Source organism: Trachypithecus francoisi, unplaced genomic scaffold (genome assembly GCF_009764315.1).
Source record: "Trachypithecus francoisi isolate TF-2019V2 unplaced genomic scaffold, Tfra_2.0 Lachesis_group11, whole genome shotgun sequence".
In the NCBI taxonomy this organism is placed as follows: Eukaryota; Metazoa; Chordata; class Mammalia; order Primates; family Cercopithecidae; genus Trachypithecus; species Trachypithecus francoisi.
The window spans coordinates 62,293,173-62,312,423 of record NW_022681456.1 but is presented as its reverse complement, the minus strand read 5'-3'; the positions used below and the strand labels follow the sequence as shown (position 1 = coordinate 62,312,423).

Genomic DNA, 19,251 nt, shown 5'->3' with positions numbered 1-19,251 from the left:
CATATTTTTAGTAGAGACGGGGTGACGGGGTTTCATCATGTTAGCCAGGATAGTCTCTACGGTCTCTATCTCCTGACCCCGTGATCCGTCGGCCTCGTGATCTGCCCGCCTCGGTCTCCCAAAGTGCTGGGATTACAGGCGTAAGCCACCACCCCCGGCCCACTTTGGGTAGTTCTATATAAACAGAAAAATAACCATGACTCTTAAAACGTAATGGCTCAACACCATAGGAAAGGTTTAAAAAAAAGTAATGGAAAAACCATGTAGATTGGAATTGAAATAGTGCTCTGCAAGTTGTAGATAATAAATGTTGAAAGTAACATTTTATTCATGCATTACCCAAGAAGTTAGAGAGAGAGAGGGAAAAAAGTAAAAGCTAGTAGCAGCTGCTGCAATTACAATCAGACTTTGGAAATCAAGGCTGTTTAAACTGGGTCTTCTAATAGGATTACTCCTAGTCACTCATGCTCATGTGGGTTTTGAAGCACAGGGTGCCCCAAAAGCACTCTCTTCTGAACAGTTAGGCTGCTATGGATTTTTACACATCTGTTACCATGTTTAATAAATTTTCAGTTGTGAATGAATTTGGAAAGTTAAAGCTTTTTCAAAAAGTTTTTAAAAAATGTACAGGTTTCCAAATGTGCAGATAGAAGTGACACGATTTTTGAAATTATTATTGGTCTCATCTTTTCCTCCATTTTCCCCCTTAGCTCAATGATTCACTTCCACTCAGGAAGCCTTTCCCAACTTCTAACTCAAGTTAGGATAGATACCCTTTGGAGATGCTTCCTTGGCATACATTCCTCTTCTGTTACAATGTAAAAGGGGATCCCTTTACTCTTCTCTGTATTGAGAATGCCTAGCACAGAGCTCAAATGGATTCTGAAATGAAAAAATGCCTGCTTCTCTTCATGAGGCTTCTGAAAAACATGTTGTGGGGTCCCTCTTGTGAAGGTCACCAAATGAGAAGTGGAGACAAACTCTATATCCATCTTACCATTTGTGGAAGACAGAGGCAAGTTTCCATTATCTACCTCAAAGATGTCAGAAAAAATTGAAAAATCTTTTCACATTTATCATAATCTAAATCAGGTAGTACTGAAAAAGTAGTGAGGAAGGTTATGTGAATGATGGTGGAAGACGGGAATGAGGACAGGATGGAACAGCATGTCCTGAGGTAGCTGTTCACTGCCCCTCTCCCCAAGAGTGAAACACGCAACTGAGGAACACCTATAGAAAGGGGCATTCTGGTGGCATATGGAATAAACTCCTCTACCCCCAAAAAAGACGAAAGAAAAAGCTCTTTTTCAGTTTGACTCTACCACCTACATTAAGAAGCATCACAGCTTAGAAAGATATAGTCCTAATTTTAAACAAAAAAGAAACAATATCAGAAATGTTCATCAGAAGCTTGCCTTTTCTTGACCAGCTCTTGTTCAAAATGTTCTGTATAATTACTGTTAATATGCACTGAAGGGCAATGACACACCTGCAGGCATAATCCTGAAACCTGAAAGGTCACTAAAATTGTATTTCCCCATTCTTCCCTCACATTAATGTTAACATACAGACATGAAAGCAGACTTGAGGAAATTAGGACTTATCTGTGAACACATGACAGCTTTAACCAAGAATATTGGCCCTGTTTGTATTCTAGCCACATGTTCCTACCTTTTCAACAACCTTGAAAAATAAATATTTGAACTACAATCTTCAATAAAGTCCCTCTACATTTGTTGTCAGTCTTAATCACTTTTTTCTTGTCTGCTTAGTGCCTTTAACTCTTAGATGTTGCACCTGGAGATTCTTGCTTACTTTATGATGTAGGTTTATACACCCTTTAATTGAAAGCAAACCGCCTTAGATAATCGAGTGAAAAACAATGTTACAAGGTCCACTTTCCGTTCAAAGGCAAATAGAAATATTAGGCTGTTCTCTAAAATGAACGAAAACACACAAAAATACATCATAATCTACCACTCCATTTCCTTTATCAGAGATAAAATCCCACAGCCTAAAAAGGCCTCTTTTGTTAGCATGTTTTGTCCCCCAGCAGGGGTGGCAGATACAAGGGACTGCAGTTCTCAATGACTAGTCTTTTCTCTGTCCAAAGAAAGACTTTAGTCACACAGTATGTTAAATATTTTTATATTCACGTTTCTGCAATAACCATAAAAACTAACCCAAATTTGCTTAATACTTTAATTATCATGTACTGAAAGCACTTCATTAAAAAAAAAAAAAAGTAAAACTGATAACGGAAGGATGACAGGAACGTGTACCTCACCCTTAAGTAGTGTGTGATTTTTTTTTAATGTGAAGGTTAAAGTGAGTTTATAAACTGACAGGAAGAAACGATGATATGAGAATTTATCTTTAAGGCAATATCATTTGTATAAGATATCTTTAAATAGCAATATGACAATGGATCAAAGAGGAAACAGGGCCTATTTCTACATGACTGTGCAGAACACGTGAATGGCCATCCCTAGAGTTGTTAGTGTACAGTCTCCATGGATGGACCCTGTGACTGCATGCACTGAGTGGAGTTCTACATACACCAATGCAAAGAACTCATTAAAAAAAGAGAGACAGAGACAAAATAGTTACTGCTGATGGAACTGTTAATGCAATAAAAGTTCAAGCTTAGCACTGTCTCCTAAAAACTACTGAGACATTTCAGTTAACATTAAAAATTGTTACACTATGGAGGCACACACTGGAAATATTTTATTAAAAACCTAACAACTGTTTTCAAAAAAATCAGAGCAGGAAAAGCTTTCAAAGTTATATAAAGTTAAATGCATACAGTGAGTAGATAGATATCTATTCCTCTGGGATTACTATCTTCCACCCACATTTTTTTGGTTTTAGGGAAAAACCAGTAAGCCTCCAGCTTTCTTTTTGATTAAATGAAAGACACTAGACAAATGGATTCCATTCTTGACCCCATCAAACAGCACTTACTAGCCAAATCGCCCTGTCTAGTAGGCATAAAATAGGGACTCAAAATATGGTTCTATTTTTAGTGAGCATTATACAAATGTCAACATGTACAAGTTTGCCTGGTATTTCATGGGGTTGCTGCTCTGCCTCTAACAGTTCAGGAGCAAGTTGTTAAGACCAGATTTGTGGTGGTGCGTGTGTGTCATTAACATTTTTCCTGCCAAGGTTAAAACAACCAAATATAAACTGAAAACAAAATAAAAAGCAAGGTCTCCTTTGCATTCAATCACACTGATATTCAACATCAGATGGCATGTCACTAGGCAAATCATTCAAACTACAGTTGGGAGGCACCTTCTAAACACTGTGAATTTGAGAACAAGGAATTTAATGGTAGTGGAAATCTCTCTGTTCACTGTCCTCACAACAGTATCCATCTTCTCATGAATTAAGAAATCATTAAATTTTTTTTTTAATGGGAAAGCAGTTTCAAGATAAAAAAGTATTGCTATAAGTTATGGTAAATATCTTTATCTCCGACTTCGACCCTTTCCCACCAGTGTGAAAAGTGAATAAAGACAGCAAGAGTTTTTAGAAAGTTAACTTATATTAAAAAAGTATATAAACAATTTTAATACTACAAAGTAGTATTTCAATACAAAGCAGTTCAAATATTAACTGTTCTTTAAACTGTTAAACTTTATTATAAATTAAAATTTCTTTACAAAAAAATTGCACATAATATTTGACCACTCTTAGGTTCTGATGCACTGGCATTTGCAATAGTTTCTTTAATCTTCAAGTTAAACAGTCTCGGCAAGGAGTCCAGAACGTAGAAAGGGCAATAAACAACCCTGATAGAGCATTCAAGTGCAACTAGCAGACTTGTGGCCATGGCAGTTACACTTTCCTTAAGATGGACTGCTATAGTTTTAAATCCTGAAATGAAGAATCTCAAAAAAATTTAAAAAGGAAAAACTAAAAGGGACTGCCTGCTTTTTTACTGTAAACACAGCCCTGGATATTAAATCCCAAACAGGAATCTCTCAGGCATCAGAGAGTGTCAAGTGAATCAGGAATAACACAAAATAAAGGAATGGGGGAGAAAATAAAAAACAAAAACAAGGCAAAATTAAAATAAATGTCAGTCACTTTGAGGAACTATACTTACGTATATGATGTTATGAGAATCTGGCAGGGCCTAGAAGCAGGCCAAACAGGAAGTTCATTTATCCAACCGAAGAGGATCATGTTCATTGCTTCCGGTTTTGAGGACAGGATATTGTAGGGAACTTGGTATGATCAATAATGCTTGTCTGCCTTACACAGACCTTAGCCAGGGATCAGCCTAATCTTGAAGAATCATTCAAATAATTTTGGCAATTATTATAAGGACTTAGAACTGACTGCACCCAGTGTTCAGTGATTCTTGCTTTCTGTTTTGTTACTGTTTAAATTTAAGAGCTCATTTAGGCTGACTCCAATCTCTTGGCACTTGGAAACTAGTTTTCTCAGGTTATCAGTTTTACCTCCTTCTGATGCTTCAAACAAGAGTTGCTGTAAAAGACAGGGAAGCATAGAAGTAAGACTTAGCTAGAGTTTGAGCATTACCACATCAATGGATATGGCACATGCAGAAAATTTACAGGAAAACATCGAGATAAAATAAAAGATAAAAAGCATTACATCTTTCCACAGTGATGCACAAAGAGGTAACTTCTGTAAGGCTCTCTGATATAAACGGTGGACCTGTAAGATAGACATACACACAATTCCATCAGAAAATATAATGAAAAACACCTTCATAATTCTATCTGTTTAAAGAATGGTAATTCACAGTAACATCTGAGACAAAATGGTTATGCTGAGTTTTGGAGTTTCCGAATATTTGGTGCTCTTAAAATGTTAACTACTTTTGTTTCCCCACCTGGTTCTTAGTGTGCATGAAATGTTAACTTCTGTGCTTTAATTCTTTTAAATTGAGAAGTCAACAAAAGGGACAGAAAAACTTTTAAAAAGTGACCCATCTGAGATTCAACCATGGCTTACCTCTCTTTGTCCCTTTAGAACAATCTCAGCAGCAATGGCTCTAAGAAAAAAAAAAAAGGAATACAGAAAAAGGAAAAGAAAAATTTATATATCTTTGAACAAAATGAACCACCACCACTGGCAGAATACTGACTGTGGGAATCTGAGTACAAAACTTCCTGAAAGTTAACAGGCTAAACTTCCAAGGAGGAAAACCTATAGTGAAAAGAAAAATTCAACAATTTTTATCAACTTTACAAGAAAAAAGCAGATCAGTGTTTTGAACATAAATAACGTTCACGAGAGGAAAAAAAAACAAAAACAAAAACAAAACACCTCATAATTACTAGTCAAAAATACCTAGCACTAACACCTTTAAAAGAAAGAAGAAATCAGACTATAACAGGGTAGACACACCACATTTCAAAAGAGGCGGTCTTAAAATGACTGTAGCAGATTTGTTTGATAACAGTACTGTTACTTAAATGTTCTCCTTCGAAGAAAATTAAAAGTCTATGCTTTTTGCTTTTAGAGGCAATTTTGAGTACTCACTCTCATTAAACCTCAGTAAATGCTAAAAACAAATCTAAATTAAGAACAGCAATCTGTCCAGGAAAAAAAGAAAAAAAAATACATATATATATAGATGTCATTTCAGATTTACCTGTCTGGAGCAAACCTTATAAATAAAAGCAATAGCTATAAAAACATGTACATGATTGTTGCATTACATTTTCCAGGTGGCCAGGCATGTTGGGATATTATATGTAAACATCTTGGCTTGAAGTTTCAGAATCTGAACATTGCTTTCTTCCCATTCATGTTGAAGTAACCTGTAAAGTACATTCAGGAAAATGAACAAAGCATTGCAAGTGTAGGGAACCCCAAATGTGCTCTATGAGCACAATGATTAAGTATAAATCTTTTTTTTCTTTTTTTTTTTTTTTTTTTTGAGACGGAGTCTGGCTCTGTCGCCCAGGCTGGAGCGCAGTGGCCGGATCTCAGCTCACTGCAAACTCCGCCTCCCAGGTTCACGCCATTCTCCTGCCTCAGCCTCCCGAGTAGCTGGGACTACAGGCCCCCGCCACCTCGCCGGCTAGTTTTTTGTATTTTTTAGTAGAGACGAGGTTTCACCATGTTAGCCAGGATGATCTCGATCTCCTGACCTCGTGATCCACCCGTCTCAGCCTCCCAAAGTGCTGGGATTACAGGCTTGAGCCACCGCACCCGGCCAAGTATAAATCTTGATTAGTTAAATTCCATAAAGGCTACCCGGCAAATATTTCAGAATGTCTCTTACAAAAATTACCCTGGGACAGGAATGTGCAAACTACGAAGAGGTCAAGTCAAGATCTATGCTCATCTTACCAAACTACACTAAGGTGCATGTATTTCTATAGGACATGAAAGCATTCCCACCAAGTAAGAGTCCCTATTTCCCATCCCAATTTTTTTTTTAAACTAATGGCTTGATACTAATGCAATTTCCTGGTATTTTTCTTTCTTAGAGTATGATCAATCTTGAATGTTTCTTGAACTAAAATGCATGTATAGTAACTATTAAAGTTCTCTATTCTCCTGGAAAAAAAGAACAGGGATGACCAGAGGAAATAAGTATCAAAACACAAAGGTAGGGATTTACCAACAAAATAAACAAGTAAACTACCAACATTCTAAAATGCGTATCACAATAGAAAATTATGTCAAAATATGACCACATTTTCTATTTCACATTTTATCAAAGGTGTTTCATAATTAACATTTCTGTAATGAGCTTCTACAGATTGGCAGGCTTGCCTAAGAAAATTGTAAAATACTACCATTATGTTTGTCTCAACTGTAGTTTTTAAACTTTTATACGATTTTCCCCACATACATGCTAAATGAAATGTAAATCCTTTAAAACATAAGGGAACATTTTATAAATATTTTAGGCATCTTATGATCCATAAAACGATAAGATACAACTGATGCAGTGGGAATGACTGTACAAGTGGAAGCCAACGCATTAGCGTGCAGAGTATCTTTTTGAATTAAAAAGCATAATTCTTGTGGATGAAAGTGGGTTTGTTGTATCAGAGCAGAGAAAGTACAAAGAAAGGCTAAGAAATCTCGTTCTGATTGAATATATGAAATCCCTAATCAGTGCTTCAAAAATGTGGTGTGAGGGCTCAAGGTCAGGAATCTACATTTTAAATGAGCATCCCAGGAGATTCTAATGTTTGCCAATATTTGAGAGCAACTGACCTATGTGAAAATATGAAAACCTCTTAAATAATATTCCCTTGCCATGGAAAACAAGCTTACTGCTTATAATGCACATACTAAGGACAGATGGTGTGTGTTTAGGAAACACAGATGAACTTTACTTGAATGGAATTACTTGCTCCCTTGTAACTTGAAGTTTTCTGAAGCAACCAGAATTTTTACACTGACTTTTGAATGAAGAGCTATATATTGGCTTAACAACTCTGAAATTAAGTAGTATATATTCATGAGGACATAATGGAACAACAGACTATTTTTATCAAGTTTTCAAGAATAATTTTATATGAAGAGCCTATTCCATTAGGCAGAGAACCAAAAGAATGTTACTTTTTCTTACCTCAATGCAAGTCCAGAATTAGCTGGCATAATTGAACAAAACCGTTCCAAGGTTTTGGAATGCTGGGTCTTTGGAACACAGCTCAAATAAAATAAAATAACCTGTAAAGGTTGAGGGGGGCGAAAAATGAATGCAACCAAAATGTGAAATCCAATTACCTATGTGTTTTAACACGAAAACCAAAATGGTCTTTAAGATATGGATGTATAAATTATAGTAATGTATGATGTTGTAAGTTACAGTTCCTACCATTAATTTTATTAGTGACTTTCCAAATATGAATTAGGAAATATGGTCTAGTGATGAGAACCATGGGCAGAACACTGACAAGAAGCCAGGAGTCCGGGTTTTCATTCCTGAGTCTACCTTTACTTGCTGTATAGCTCGGCAAGTCATAGGGCTAATAATACCTGCCACATCTTGCTCATGGAATGCCCGTGTGTAAATGACTTAATGTCCATAAAGTGGTTTGAGATCCTGGGATAAAGAATGGCATAGAAGTACAAGCATAATAATTGGTTATCCTGATTAGCAACAAAACCACCCCACCAAAAATAAATAAATAAAACATATATATGTTTTAGTCTACAATGAGCTTTAGCAAGGAGCTTTTTAGCCTATAATGTGCTGAATAAAAGTCGTGCCTGAAAAAAAAACTTTTTAAAAAGGTAATCACAAAACTATCTTTAGATTCTACTTTTAGAATTATATGCAGCACCTAATTTTAAACTTCCTTATGCCTTACGTATAGCTATATTTGCTTGACAAAATATTTACAAAAAGAGCAGCTACAACATAAGCCCATTCTTACTTATTTTGAAGTTACTAAATTTTTCATTCAGTAGAATTTTCAACTACTCAAGCAAAACATTACAGGTATTACAATAGAATCTTTGATTTGATGTGTTTTTTCATTAATACGCATTACACCTTAATATCCCTTCTATTTTGCTTCAAATGTTAAATTTTCATAACTATAACATAGTAATTAATGCACATTTAAATTGAGCCTCAAAGGGTTCTATTGCTAGACTCGAAATAGATAAGAAACACGGTCAAGAATAATAGTGAATGTTAAGAAAGTAGTCCTAGAAAAAGCTCTCTTGATATAAAACAGGAGTTTTGCTATCATTTTTAAAGTCTCTTTGTTTTATACAAACATCTAAAGAAAAAAGTTTTGAGTTCTTACCCTATTATGAAATTCATAGTTGGACCAGTAATCAGCACTGCTATAAGGAATGGGGTATCGGGCAGGGACTGTAACCAAACATCTATTCACTAAATCAGTAAAAAATTTGAATTCTTGAACTTTGTTTCTGGATCCAGCAGCTCTATTATTCGCAAAGACAAGATAACTGCCAAAAGAAAAATATTATAATTTAGAATAACTAAGCCAGTAGTTCTCTCACCAAGAAAGCTGGTCACCCCTTTCCCAACCATACCCCTCTATCCCCAAATCCCATTCTTATCAAGAAAAATTAAACTTACTCCATCCATATCTTCTGTACTATATCACACCTCATGGCCACCCCTAATGCTGCCTCATATGCCTCCACTGTCTCTTTAATACTTGATTGAAGAGGATGACAAAGGCTGTTTAAAAAATGAAGGAAAACATGTCTATCATTCAATTCTGTTGGGTGAAGGAATGACAAAGGATTTTAAACATTACAGATGTTATTACAATAGAATCCTTCTTTTGACCTTTCTTCTTTAGTATATAGTAAACCTTAGCATCTCTTCAATTGTGCTTCAATGACTTTAACATCAAGTTAATTATAACAAACACAGTGTAATTCAATAATAAACAGCAAATGCAGGCCTAGTATGCAATATCTCTCCACAGTGGATGTCTCACCAGTAAATCAGCCACAAATAAGGAACTTGGTGGTTAAACATATCATCATCAAAATTCCCTTTACATAAACGAGATGGAATGTCAATTGGTCCTGGAATATTTAAAAGATACCTGAAAAAAAAACCAAGTATTGTTTTAAATTATGCCTATACACACATGAATTATACACCTATTTTTTAAAATCGTTAGTTTCACTTAAATTTCATTTAAATATTTTTTAGAAAGCAACGAGACTTTCTTTTCATATGCATACCATACCTCTTTGGTCACATCTCTAGGGTTACACGTTACTCACAATGTTTTTTTTGTTTGTTTGTCTTTCAGACAGAGTCTCGCTCTGTCGCCCAGGCTGGAGTGCAGTGGCACAATCTCGGCTCATTGCAGCCTCCACTTCCCAGGTTCAAGTGATTCTCATGTTTTAGCTTCCTGAGTAGCTGGGGCTGCAGGCATGCACCACCACGCCCAGCTAATTTTTGTATTTGTAATAGAGACGGTGTTTCACCATGTTGGCCAGACTGGTCTTGAACTCCTGGCTTCAAGTAATTCACATGACTCAACCTCCCAAAGTGCTGGGATTACAGGCATCAGCCGCTGTGCCTGGCCACAGTTTTATTATTTTATACCTATATGAAAAACTCTCCTCCTAAAATGAATTTTTTATTCTATCCCCAAGATTAAACAAAACCCCATAATCCTCTAATTAAATCTAGTTTAAAAAGAACAAATGAGTCTACCAAGTATCTGAATTTTTCCAATGAAATCTGTACTTTCTTGTTAAAAAAAGATTTACAAGGCCTTGGGCTGTGGCTCACACCCGTAATCCCAGCACTTTGGGAGGCCGAGGTAGGTGGATCACTTAAGGTCAGGAGTTCAAGATCAGCCTGGCTAACAACTTGGGTGAAACCCCAAGATCTCTACAAAAAACACAAAAATTAGCCAGGCTTGGTGGTGCATGCCTATAGTCCCAGCTACTCCTGGGCTGAGGTGGGAGAATAGCTTGAACTCAGGAGGCAGAGACTGCAGTGAGCTGAGATCACAACACTGTGATCCAGCCCATGTTAAAGAGTGAGACCCTTTCTTTAAAAAAAAAGGATTTACTAAACCTTATGTCTGAAAGTAGTCTCTCTCACATACAGCCATATACACATAAAACCCATTTAAGTTTAATTTTAGACATGATATCAAAGTGTATTCTGTAACACATTAGCCCATAAGGTACCTGTCAAAAGAGATCTATGATCAAATAAGGTTGGGAAATACTACAAATTATAGCCCCTTCTTGAAAAACCACAATACTTACTAGGATTGTAAGTCGATCCCAGTAACTCTAAAAAGTCAATCAGTAAAGAATTCTACTGGACTAAGTCCACTTTCCTTCCAATGTATTTTAATCTGTGTGTAAGATACCACCATCCTTAAGAATAACATTTTTAAAGGAAATACATTGATCACAAAAATGACAATCTAGTATAACTATTTGTCTTAAATTTTTAAATAACTGCAAGGGGACAAGTCTCAATGAATTAGACAGGCTGCATCAGGGGCAAACATAAGAAAGAGAAGAAATAGAACATCTAGAAGTCAGGTTATCATCCTGACTTTGCCAAGACAAGCTACATTACCATGAGTTAATCCCTTAACATCCTCACTGAAAACTGAGATGGTCAGAAGAGATAACTTCAAATCTAATCTACTTAAAGACTATAATCCCTAGTTTAACTTTAGTAAAGTAAATGATATCCCCAAATTAATTTTTCTAGCTATCTACTTAATCTTCAAATTGACTTGAAACACATGAAAATTACCTATCTAGTTCCTTCTGCCTGCCATCTTTATACTAAATGTCACATAGAGAGTTGATTCAACTCCAGGTAAAAATTACAGTGCTAAGTATTTTGCTTAACAATTTCTACTCATGAAATTTTTAAAGTATTTTGAACCAATTAAGAGCAGATTTCTCCTATTAATAAACATCAACAATTTATAAATTTTAAAAACTTGTATCAATATACAGTAAGTATGGCAAGGCCAAAAATTATCTCATCTATCGTCATTCTCCTAATATCTGATGAAAAAGACTTTCTAAATTAACAGAAATGCACAATCTTTGTGTAAACAAGGCTTTCATTATTGTCGAAATAAGCTATAAACAGAATACCTTTTTCTCTTAATTCTCAGTGAATTATGACTATTTCCACAAAATAATTTAATAAAGATGACTTAGTAATGAGAATATATATGGAGACAACTCATTTTCAAATTTTTATTGACGCTTATGTATTCTGCCTTATTAAGCTGAAGATCTGAAGATCTCTGATTAGTTACCAAGGCAGAAATTGGTAGCATTTTCTTTTAAACTAAACCAATTATCTCCGTGCCCAAGGGAAGACCAGAACCAGCAATCTCTAAAGAGCTTGGTTCAGCCTTGAATTAGTCCTTTGCCTCAGCTTGAGATGTTACAGTAAACTAATTTAAACGAGGAAGAAATTGAGTATGGAGAAGCTGAAAAGCCTCTAAATTCCTTATAGAAGTTTAATTATTTTCTATTAATTTGCATTTAGAATTATTTCATTTGTAATTATTTGTAAATATTAATATGGATATAACAGAGGAGAAAGAAGGGTCCTTTGGGAAGGGCACTAAAATCGCTATGGCAATAAATTGCTACCATAAGAGGACATATATAAAGACTCAAGTCTGGAAGGGAATAGTGTCCCCAAATCTCAAATGAAACTGCCATGTTCACAAAAAGTTCCAGGGTGGGCCGGGCACAGTGGCTCACAACTGTTAATTCTAGCACTTTGGGAGGCTAAGGCAGGCGGATTGCCTGAGCTCAGGAGTTCGAGACCATCCTGGGTAACACGGTGAAACCTGTCTCTACTAAAATACAAAAAATTAGCCAGGTGTCGGGGGTGTGCGCCTGTAATCCCAGCTACTCTGGAGGCTGAGACAGGAGAATTGCTTGAACCTGGGAGACGGAGGGTTGCAATGAGGTGAGATCGCACCACAGCACTCCAGCCTGGGAGACAGAGTGAGATTCCATCTCTTAAAATAAAATTTTTTAAAAAAACAAAAAACAAAAAACAAGGTCTAAGTTGGATAGATCACTTACTTAACAAAATTTGGGCTTTAAGATTCTATTTTCACTCATCTGTATTTTCTACAATAAATTTTTTTGGGAGATATTCAGCTTAGGTCTTTCTTCTTTCAGTTCTTCCTAATACAAAATAGAGTATGTCATGATAAAATATTTTCCTTTTGATGCTGCTTTAACTTAGGATCAGCAAACCATGCCTATTTTTGTAAACAGCTGTACTGGAACACAGTCATAACCATTCATTCACATTTCATCTGTCTGATTTCTCAATAAAGCAACATAGTAGAGTAGTGGTAATAGACTACATGGCTACATGGCCTGCTAACCTAAAATATTTACTTTCTGGCTCTTAAGAAAAAAGTTTGCTAACCCCATAAAGAGATGAGGAGGACAAAGGAAAGATAATTTTAAGAGGCTCCCCCCCAAAAAATCATTATTCAAAACCTGCCACAACCTCTTATTGTTGGAATAGGAACTCTCAGGAAAGACAGTAAGTACAGCTCTATATGAGCTATTAAGAAATTAATGGTTGAGAAAAGGATGCTCTGAAACTTCTTACTCCATGACATATCAGGGGCTAGAGTAGTTCTCTTCAGAATTAAAAAAAGAAAAAGGCGTATTATTTACATTCACTTTGATTGAAAATATATTTTGTAAAAAATCACTGAGATTGCCTTGGGATAACTAAGTGCTATAATATTCAGTACTAAAATTAACAACAATAACAATAAAGTAAAAGAATGAGTTACTATGGTTATAATATATGCCTTACTTTGTATAGTGTGTTTAATCCAAAGAATGTTAAAGAATTTTCCATCTTGCCTCCATTTTTATTGTTCTATTTACTCTGTTTCGAGTATTCTGTTAAGTGGGTATTCAAGTACTAAAAAGTCAGTCTAAAATATAATCATATAAGAAAAAAACTGTAATCTTTCTACTGAACTGTGCTATCTCTCATTTCTCTACAAACTAAGAATTCTACAACTTACCGAAACAGATCCAAGTTATTATACTTCTCAAACCCCGGTTTAAAGAAGGATGCAATAAATTTCCGCAAAAATGGAAGAAGATTATCGCCTCGATTCTATTTTAAAAAGAGGGAGGGGGATATATATCAGGCTTACAATGTTTAATTAAAATGTCACAAGGGAGAAAAAAAGCCTTAAAAAAGTACTCATTAGATTAAGTTTCTTGGGTGGGTAAGGGGCGGAGGGGATGAGTTTGAGACATACTCAGAAAATTGTTATTATATTTTACTCTCTGAATTGAGTTCCATTAACGATTAAACAGCTTAACCTCTAATACTACCATAGGCTCACATTTCATCCACCAATTACGTATTAGCCATTTAGCACTGTGGTAGGCATTGGGCTGCAAATATGAGTAAACATGTATCCTTGCCTTCAAGAAGTTTAGTATAGCATATATTAAAGTAGCTAGGAATAAAATTACAATGCACTGTAGTAAGTATTAAGGTAGAACTATGGCAGAGAGAGAAGGAACACCTAACACAGCTTGCAAAGGGTAAAAGGACCAGGAAACACTTCCTGGTGCTTACAGGGAAATTTGAAATATAAAAGCATCATATTTAAGAATTATGCATTATTTTTTACCTGTAAGATGAAGAATTTGCACATATGATAAAAAACCTCTGCATTCTGAGGATTTTTTTCAAATGCAGTAAGCCACAATGTTCTGGCTTTGTCATGCTGATTTGTTTTCAAATATAATGCAACGAGGGCTTCCAGCAACTGGCAGTTAATGGGACATGATTCCAGTAAAGATTTACAAAGCTCCATTGCAGCCTCATACCTTAACAAAAACAAAAACAAAAAGGCTAAAGACATGAAAATATCACTTTTTAATACAAGGTTAGCTGCTTGGCAATTAAGTTGTACCTCTCCAGGAGTTGGTGCAGAGCAATCATGTTTGTGTAAAGTGGAAGGCAGGCCTCTATTCTTTCCTCAACAGTAAGGCTCTCATCTGTGCAAGCTTTCACCGCATCTACTCAAAAACATCACATGAATCGTGTCAATCATAAAAATGAAATATTTGACTGTGTTACTTCAACTCCTAGAGGCCAATGGGAAAAGATGACCCCTCCCTTTGATTACCCATCCATCATCTTATTTTCCTTTACTGAGCTTCTGGCTTTTACTCAAAGGAAGTTATTCAAGCAATCTCCAAAATCCTAAAATTCAATTCCTTTCAACTTTTCCTCAACTTCCCTGGTAAGAATAAAGTCATTCCATATGAGCTTTTGCATCTATCAGTGTTTTCATTTAAACAAGTATCTCTGTTGTAATTATCCTAAATTCTTTAAAACCCATCTCAAAAAAAAAAAGTTATAGAATAAATTATCTTTTCATCTTTCCCTGACAACTGCAAAGGAAGTCTTGCCCTGCTGCCCCACAGCCATTTGAATGTCTCTCCAAACTAGATCCTTTCCTTACTCCATCAAAACACACTTTTCCCCTTGTAAAGAGTTCTTTCTTGATCTTGTTGCTACTTACTAAATGGTACAGTGTTTTACTTTGCACAGCTGTGACCATTTCCTCCTTACCCAATGGTACCACAACTTCCCAGATCCGTGGAGTTTAAAAGTGAATGCAATCACTTTAAAACTACACTCCTGAAGTTCACTTATAAGGACTCCTATCTAACCAAACAAAAGCTCACCTCTACCTTCATTTTATTTAACATTTGACAGTGTTCCTCCCCTTCTTCTTAATTTCTTCTTGCCTCTGCTTCCAAGAGATTGTTTAAATTTCCTCTTACTCCCATTTTAATGACTCCACTGTCCCTTTTACTCCTTACTGTTATGCTCTTAAATCTCATTTCCTCAGAGAAAATATCCCATAGCCTCAATTACTGCATAATTTACTTCAAAAGCACATTATAAAAACTGTAAAGCATTCTGTAACACAGTAACTTCTATGTGAATAACACTCAAATCCACTTATGTATTGATAATTGTCCAAGTAAGGTCCACTTCCTTTTTTTTTGAAACAGAGTCTTGCACTGTTGCCCAGGCTTGAGTGCAGTGGCACAATTTCAGCTCACTGCAACCTCTGCCTCCTGGGTTCAGGCAATTATCCTGCCTCAGCCTCCCGAGTAGTTGGGATTACAGGCACACACACCACCATGCCCGACTAATTTTTGTCTTTTTAGTAGAGATGGGGTTTCACCATGTTGGCCAGGCTGGTCTCAAACTCCTGACCTCAGGTGATCCACCTGCCTCAGCAGATTATCAAGTGCTGGGATTACAGATGTGAGGCACCACGCACGGCCAAGGTCCACTTCCTTATTTCCTACCGCCAACAATCATTTCCACTTGAATGACCAATTACAATCACAAATACTACTCCTACCATCAAAATCAGTCTTCCCAACTTACCAGTTTTCTACTAATGACATTTTCCTTTTCCCAGTCTCAAAACTCTGAAATCTTTCATTACTCCTTCTCCTCTTCCCTGATATTTAATCTGCAACCCGCCCCCGCCTCCCCCACCTCCCCCTCACATATTTCTATGTGATAACTTAAAACGTCTCTAATATCCTCCTTCCCAGGATACTTTTCTTGTACTTCAGTTACTGCCATCAGCTTCTGGTTGGTTTTCCTACCGTTGGTGTAATTTCTCTTCAAGCACATTCTTTCTTAAAGAACCTCTACTGCCATCAAGTCTACCACATTTTCAAGGTTCTTAAAAATCAAGTATCATTCTACTTATCAGGCTTAATCACTACGATTGTCCAGCACAGAACTCCCAGTTTGATAAGACCTATCCCTTTTCCCAATCACACTTCAAATCCATCGCATAAATTCCCATCTACCTGTTGCTTTTTGTTTAACTCCCCTAACAATAATGTCCTTTCTTTTCTTTCCTTCCTTCACTGGGTATTTAACAAGCATTTAATAAGCACTTAATATTTTGTCACACATCCTTACAGGCCCTTAGAAGTAAAACGATAAATAAGACAAGGGTCCACCTCCATCTCTGAGGAGACCCACTTTGTCATATTGATAGCCATGCTTCAACATCTAGCTCCAGGTCCCCATTCTTCTATGAAGACTTCCTTTATCATGTCAATCTATAATAATCTCTTTCCTTTGGGTTTATGGCCAGTATCAAATAATTCTATAAATCACAGATCCTAGTCTCTTTTTTTTTGAGACTGAGTCTCAGTCTGTTGTCCAGGATGGAGTACAACGGCGTGATCTCAGCTCACTGCAACCTTCGCCTCCTGGTTCAAGCAATTCTTGTGCCTCAGCCTCCTGAGTAGCTGGGAATACAGGCGTGCATCACCACGCCCAGCTAAATTTTGTATTTTTAGTAGAGATGGGGATTCACCATGTTGGCCAGGCTGGTCTTGAACTCCTGACCTCAGGTGATCTGCCCACACCTCCTTGGCTGGGATTACAGGCATGAGGCACTGTGCCCGGCCCTAGTCTCTTTTATGTAGCATACAGTTTAGACTATATACTAACACACAGTTATATGACCTTGTATGTTTAATAATTATGACAAATGTATAGATTTTATCTTCTGACTAGGCTATATACTTCTTTTAGGAACAGGTTTTACATCTTTTAATGTGTTCCACAACAGGCCTATCATTTAATATAGAGAAGCAACCAACCTCACTGACTCCTGGAGAAAATATTAATTGGTTGAAAAGATACAAATCTTTAAACTTCCACCTTAATGGACTGCTAAAAAAAAAAAAAGGTGCCTAGTTCTCTGATTTAATCAATTCATCAAACTTACATAATTTATTTTCTCTACACATTTAACAGATACCCTTTGCCACAATCAGAAAGATAATGTAATATCATGCAGTTATTGGTTTTCAAAGATGCCAGTGTCCATCTTCTCTGATTCAATACTTAATTTGCCTTATAAATTATGAAACTAAAACTTGCAATACAGAGATATCACTTTGCTCCACTTAATTATGGAGAATCACAATAATGGGTAGTTAATGTTCTAAACACTGATGTTATAATATAACAGTTGATATTAAAATTTATAAACTTTATACTTACCTTCAAAAACTGCTAACAACATGTCAGGATTAGTCTTTACATCTTTAACTGCTTGCCATGGCATTACAAATGATTCTGTGTTAACAATTCTTGAAGGATTATCATTAGATGGATCATAAAATTTTGAAGGGAGAATGTTGAATTCAATAAGATGTATGTAGGCCAACCATGCCAAACATCGATCACTTGTTTTAAGGTATTCAGCAACTATTCCATCATTAGCAGATTTCAATGCATTCTAGGAAAAATTTAAAATTTTTTGATAAAAAAATTAATTAGAGATGTCAATACCAGATAAACATAATTTTTACCATGCTAAAGTTTATAAAATAAAATGGTCACATTTGTTGGTACATCTTAAGTGTCCTGATACTTAAAATCTAGTAAGACAAAGACAAAATAGTAAAAAGAAAAAAAATTTTTTACACCACACTCATATAGATTATTTTCATCAGACTGATTTTTTTCCCTTATGGCTTGAATCTTGAAGTTTATCTGTGGATACTTAACATAAAATACTTTCATTGAAACCTTATAAAAACTCTACTTATTATAAAACTCTACTTATTAGTATCTTATAAAAACTCTACTTATTAGTATCTTATAAAAAAAGATACTACACCCATCAGGCAAATGAGGAAATAAAGTCATAGACTTACCCAATGTTACACGACTTAGCAGTAAGTGGAAAAACAAGGATTCAAATCCAAATCTTGTGCTTTCAACCATTAAATAATGCTATGGATAACGGTGTAGACCTTTTAAACTTTTTCTACAAAATGCAATTAAATGCTGTAACAAGTGCTTACCTGTAAAATTGCCAGTGCACTTTGGCATCTTCCAGTAAATATGTGCAGTTGAACTCTAAACAAAAGAGCCTCTAAAAGCTGAAAGGACAAAATATTGGATGTTTCCTGCTTGGCTGCTCCCATTAGAAACTCCAACATTCTCTCACATACGTAATCCTTCTCTTCAAAGGTGCTTTCTAGGTGTAAAAACTGCCCAAAGGGCCTTTATATTATTACTCTTGACTTACAGGAATAAACCAAAACTACAGACTTTACACATTTCATTAAAAAACCATCTCATAGTAAATCTTCAACTTCTGCAAAAAGGATAATTGTAAAAATGTATAAATCCATCTTCTAGTACTACAACCTAGACTCCCTCTTCTATCACATATCGAAAAGTGGAATCAGATGAAAACTAAAACAATACAGATATACTCTTATAGTCATTACTGAAGCAATTTCATTTTTCTTTTCCCTGATTTAAAAGGTAAATCGCAGCAAGATCAGGATGAATATCCAAAGTTCACATTTATTATCACATACAATTTGTGTTGCTTAGGTGTGTGACTATATAAAAGTTTTGAGAATAGATTTATATTAGAAATATGCTGGGCACAGTGGCTCACGCCTATAATCCCAGCACTTAGGGCGGCCAAGGTGGGTAGATCACGTGAGTTTGAGATCAGCCTGGCCAATATGGTGAAACTCCATCTGTACTAAAAATACGAAACTTAGCCAGGCTCAGTGGTGCATGCCTGTAGTCCCAGTTACTTTGGAGGCTTAAGCAGGAAGACCGCTTCAACCTGGGAGACGGAGGTTGCAGTGAGCCAACATCGCACCATTGCACTCCAGCCTGGGTGACACAGCGAGACTCCGTCT

At 36.0% G+C, this 19,251-nt stretch overlaps 1 protein-coding gene across 2 annotated transcripts in view; it reads right to left on the bottom strand.

Moving 5' to 3' along the window:
• Positions 1-3,534: 3,534 nt before the first annotated feature.
• ZFC3H1 (zinc finger C3H1-type containing) overlaps positions 3,535-19,251 on the bottom strand; it is a 53,641-nt gene continuing 37,924 nt past the window's right edge. For both annotated transcript variants that reach the window (XM_033221263.1, XM_033221264.1), the window contains exons 23-35: positions 18,391-18,579; positions 17,582-17,819; positions 14,433-14,538; positions 14,148-14,346; positions 13,524-13,618; positions 9,438-9,548; positions 9,068-9,172; positions 8,769-8,934; positions 7,580-7,680; positions 5,706-5,807; positions 4,996-5,035; positions 4,633-4,695; positions 3,535-4,503 (exon numbers count right to left, since the gene is read on the bottom strand). In XM_033221263.1, the coding sequence (XP_033077154.1) occupies positions 4,366-4,503; positions 4,633-4,695; positions 4,996-5,035; positions 5,706-5,807; positions 7,580-7,680; positions 8,769-8,934; positions 9,068-9,172; positions 9,438-9,548; positions 13,524-13,618; positions 14,148-14,346; positions 14,433-14,538; positions 17,582-17,819; positions 18,391-18,579 (1,653 nt within the window). In that variant the 3' untranslated portion in view covers positions 3,535-4,365. The remainder of the gene's footprint in view (positions 4,504-4,632; positions 4,696-4,995; positions 5,036-5,705; positions 5,808-7,579; positions 7,681-8,768; positions 8,935-9,067; positions 9,173-9,437; positions 9,549-13,523; positions 13,619-14,147; positions 14,347-14,432; positions 14,539-17,581; positions 17,820-18,390; positions 18,580-19,251) is intronic.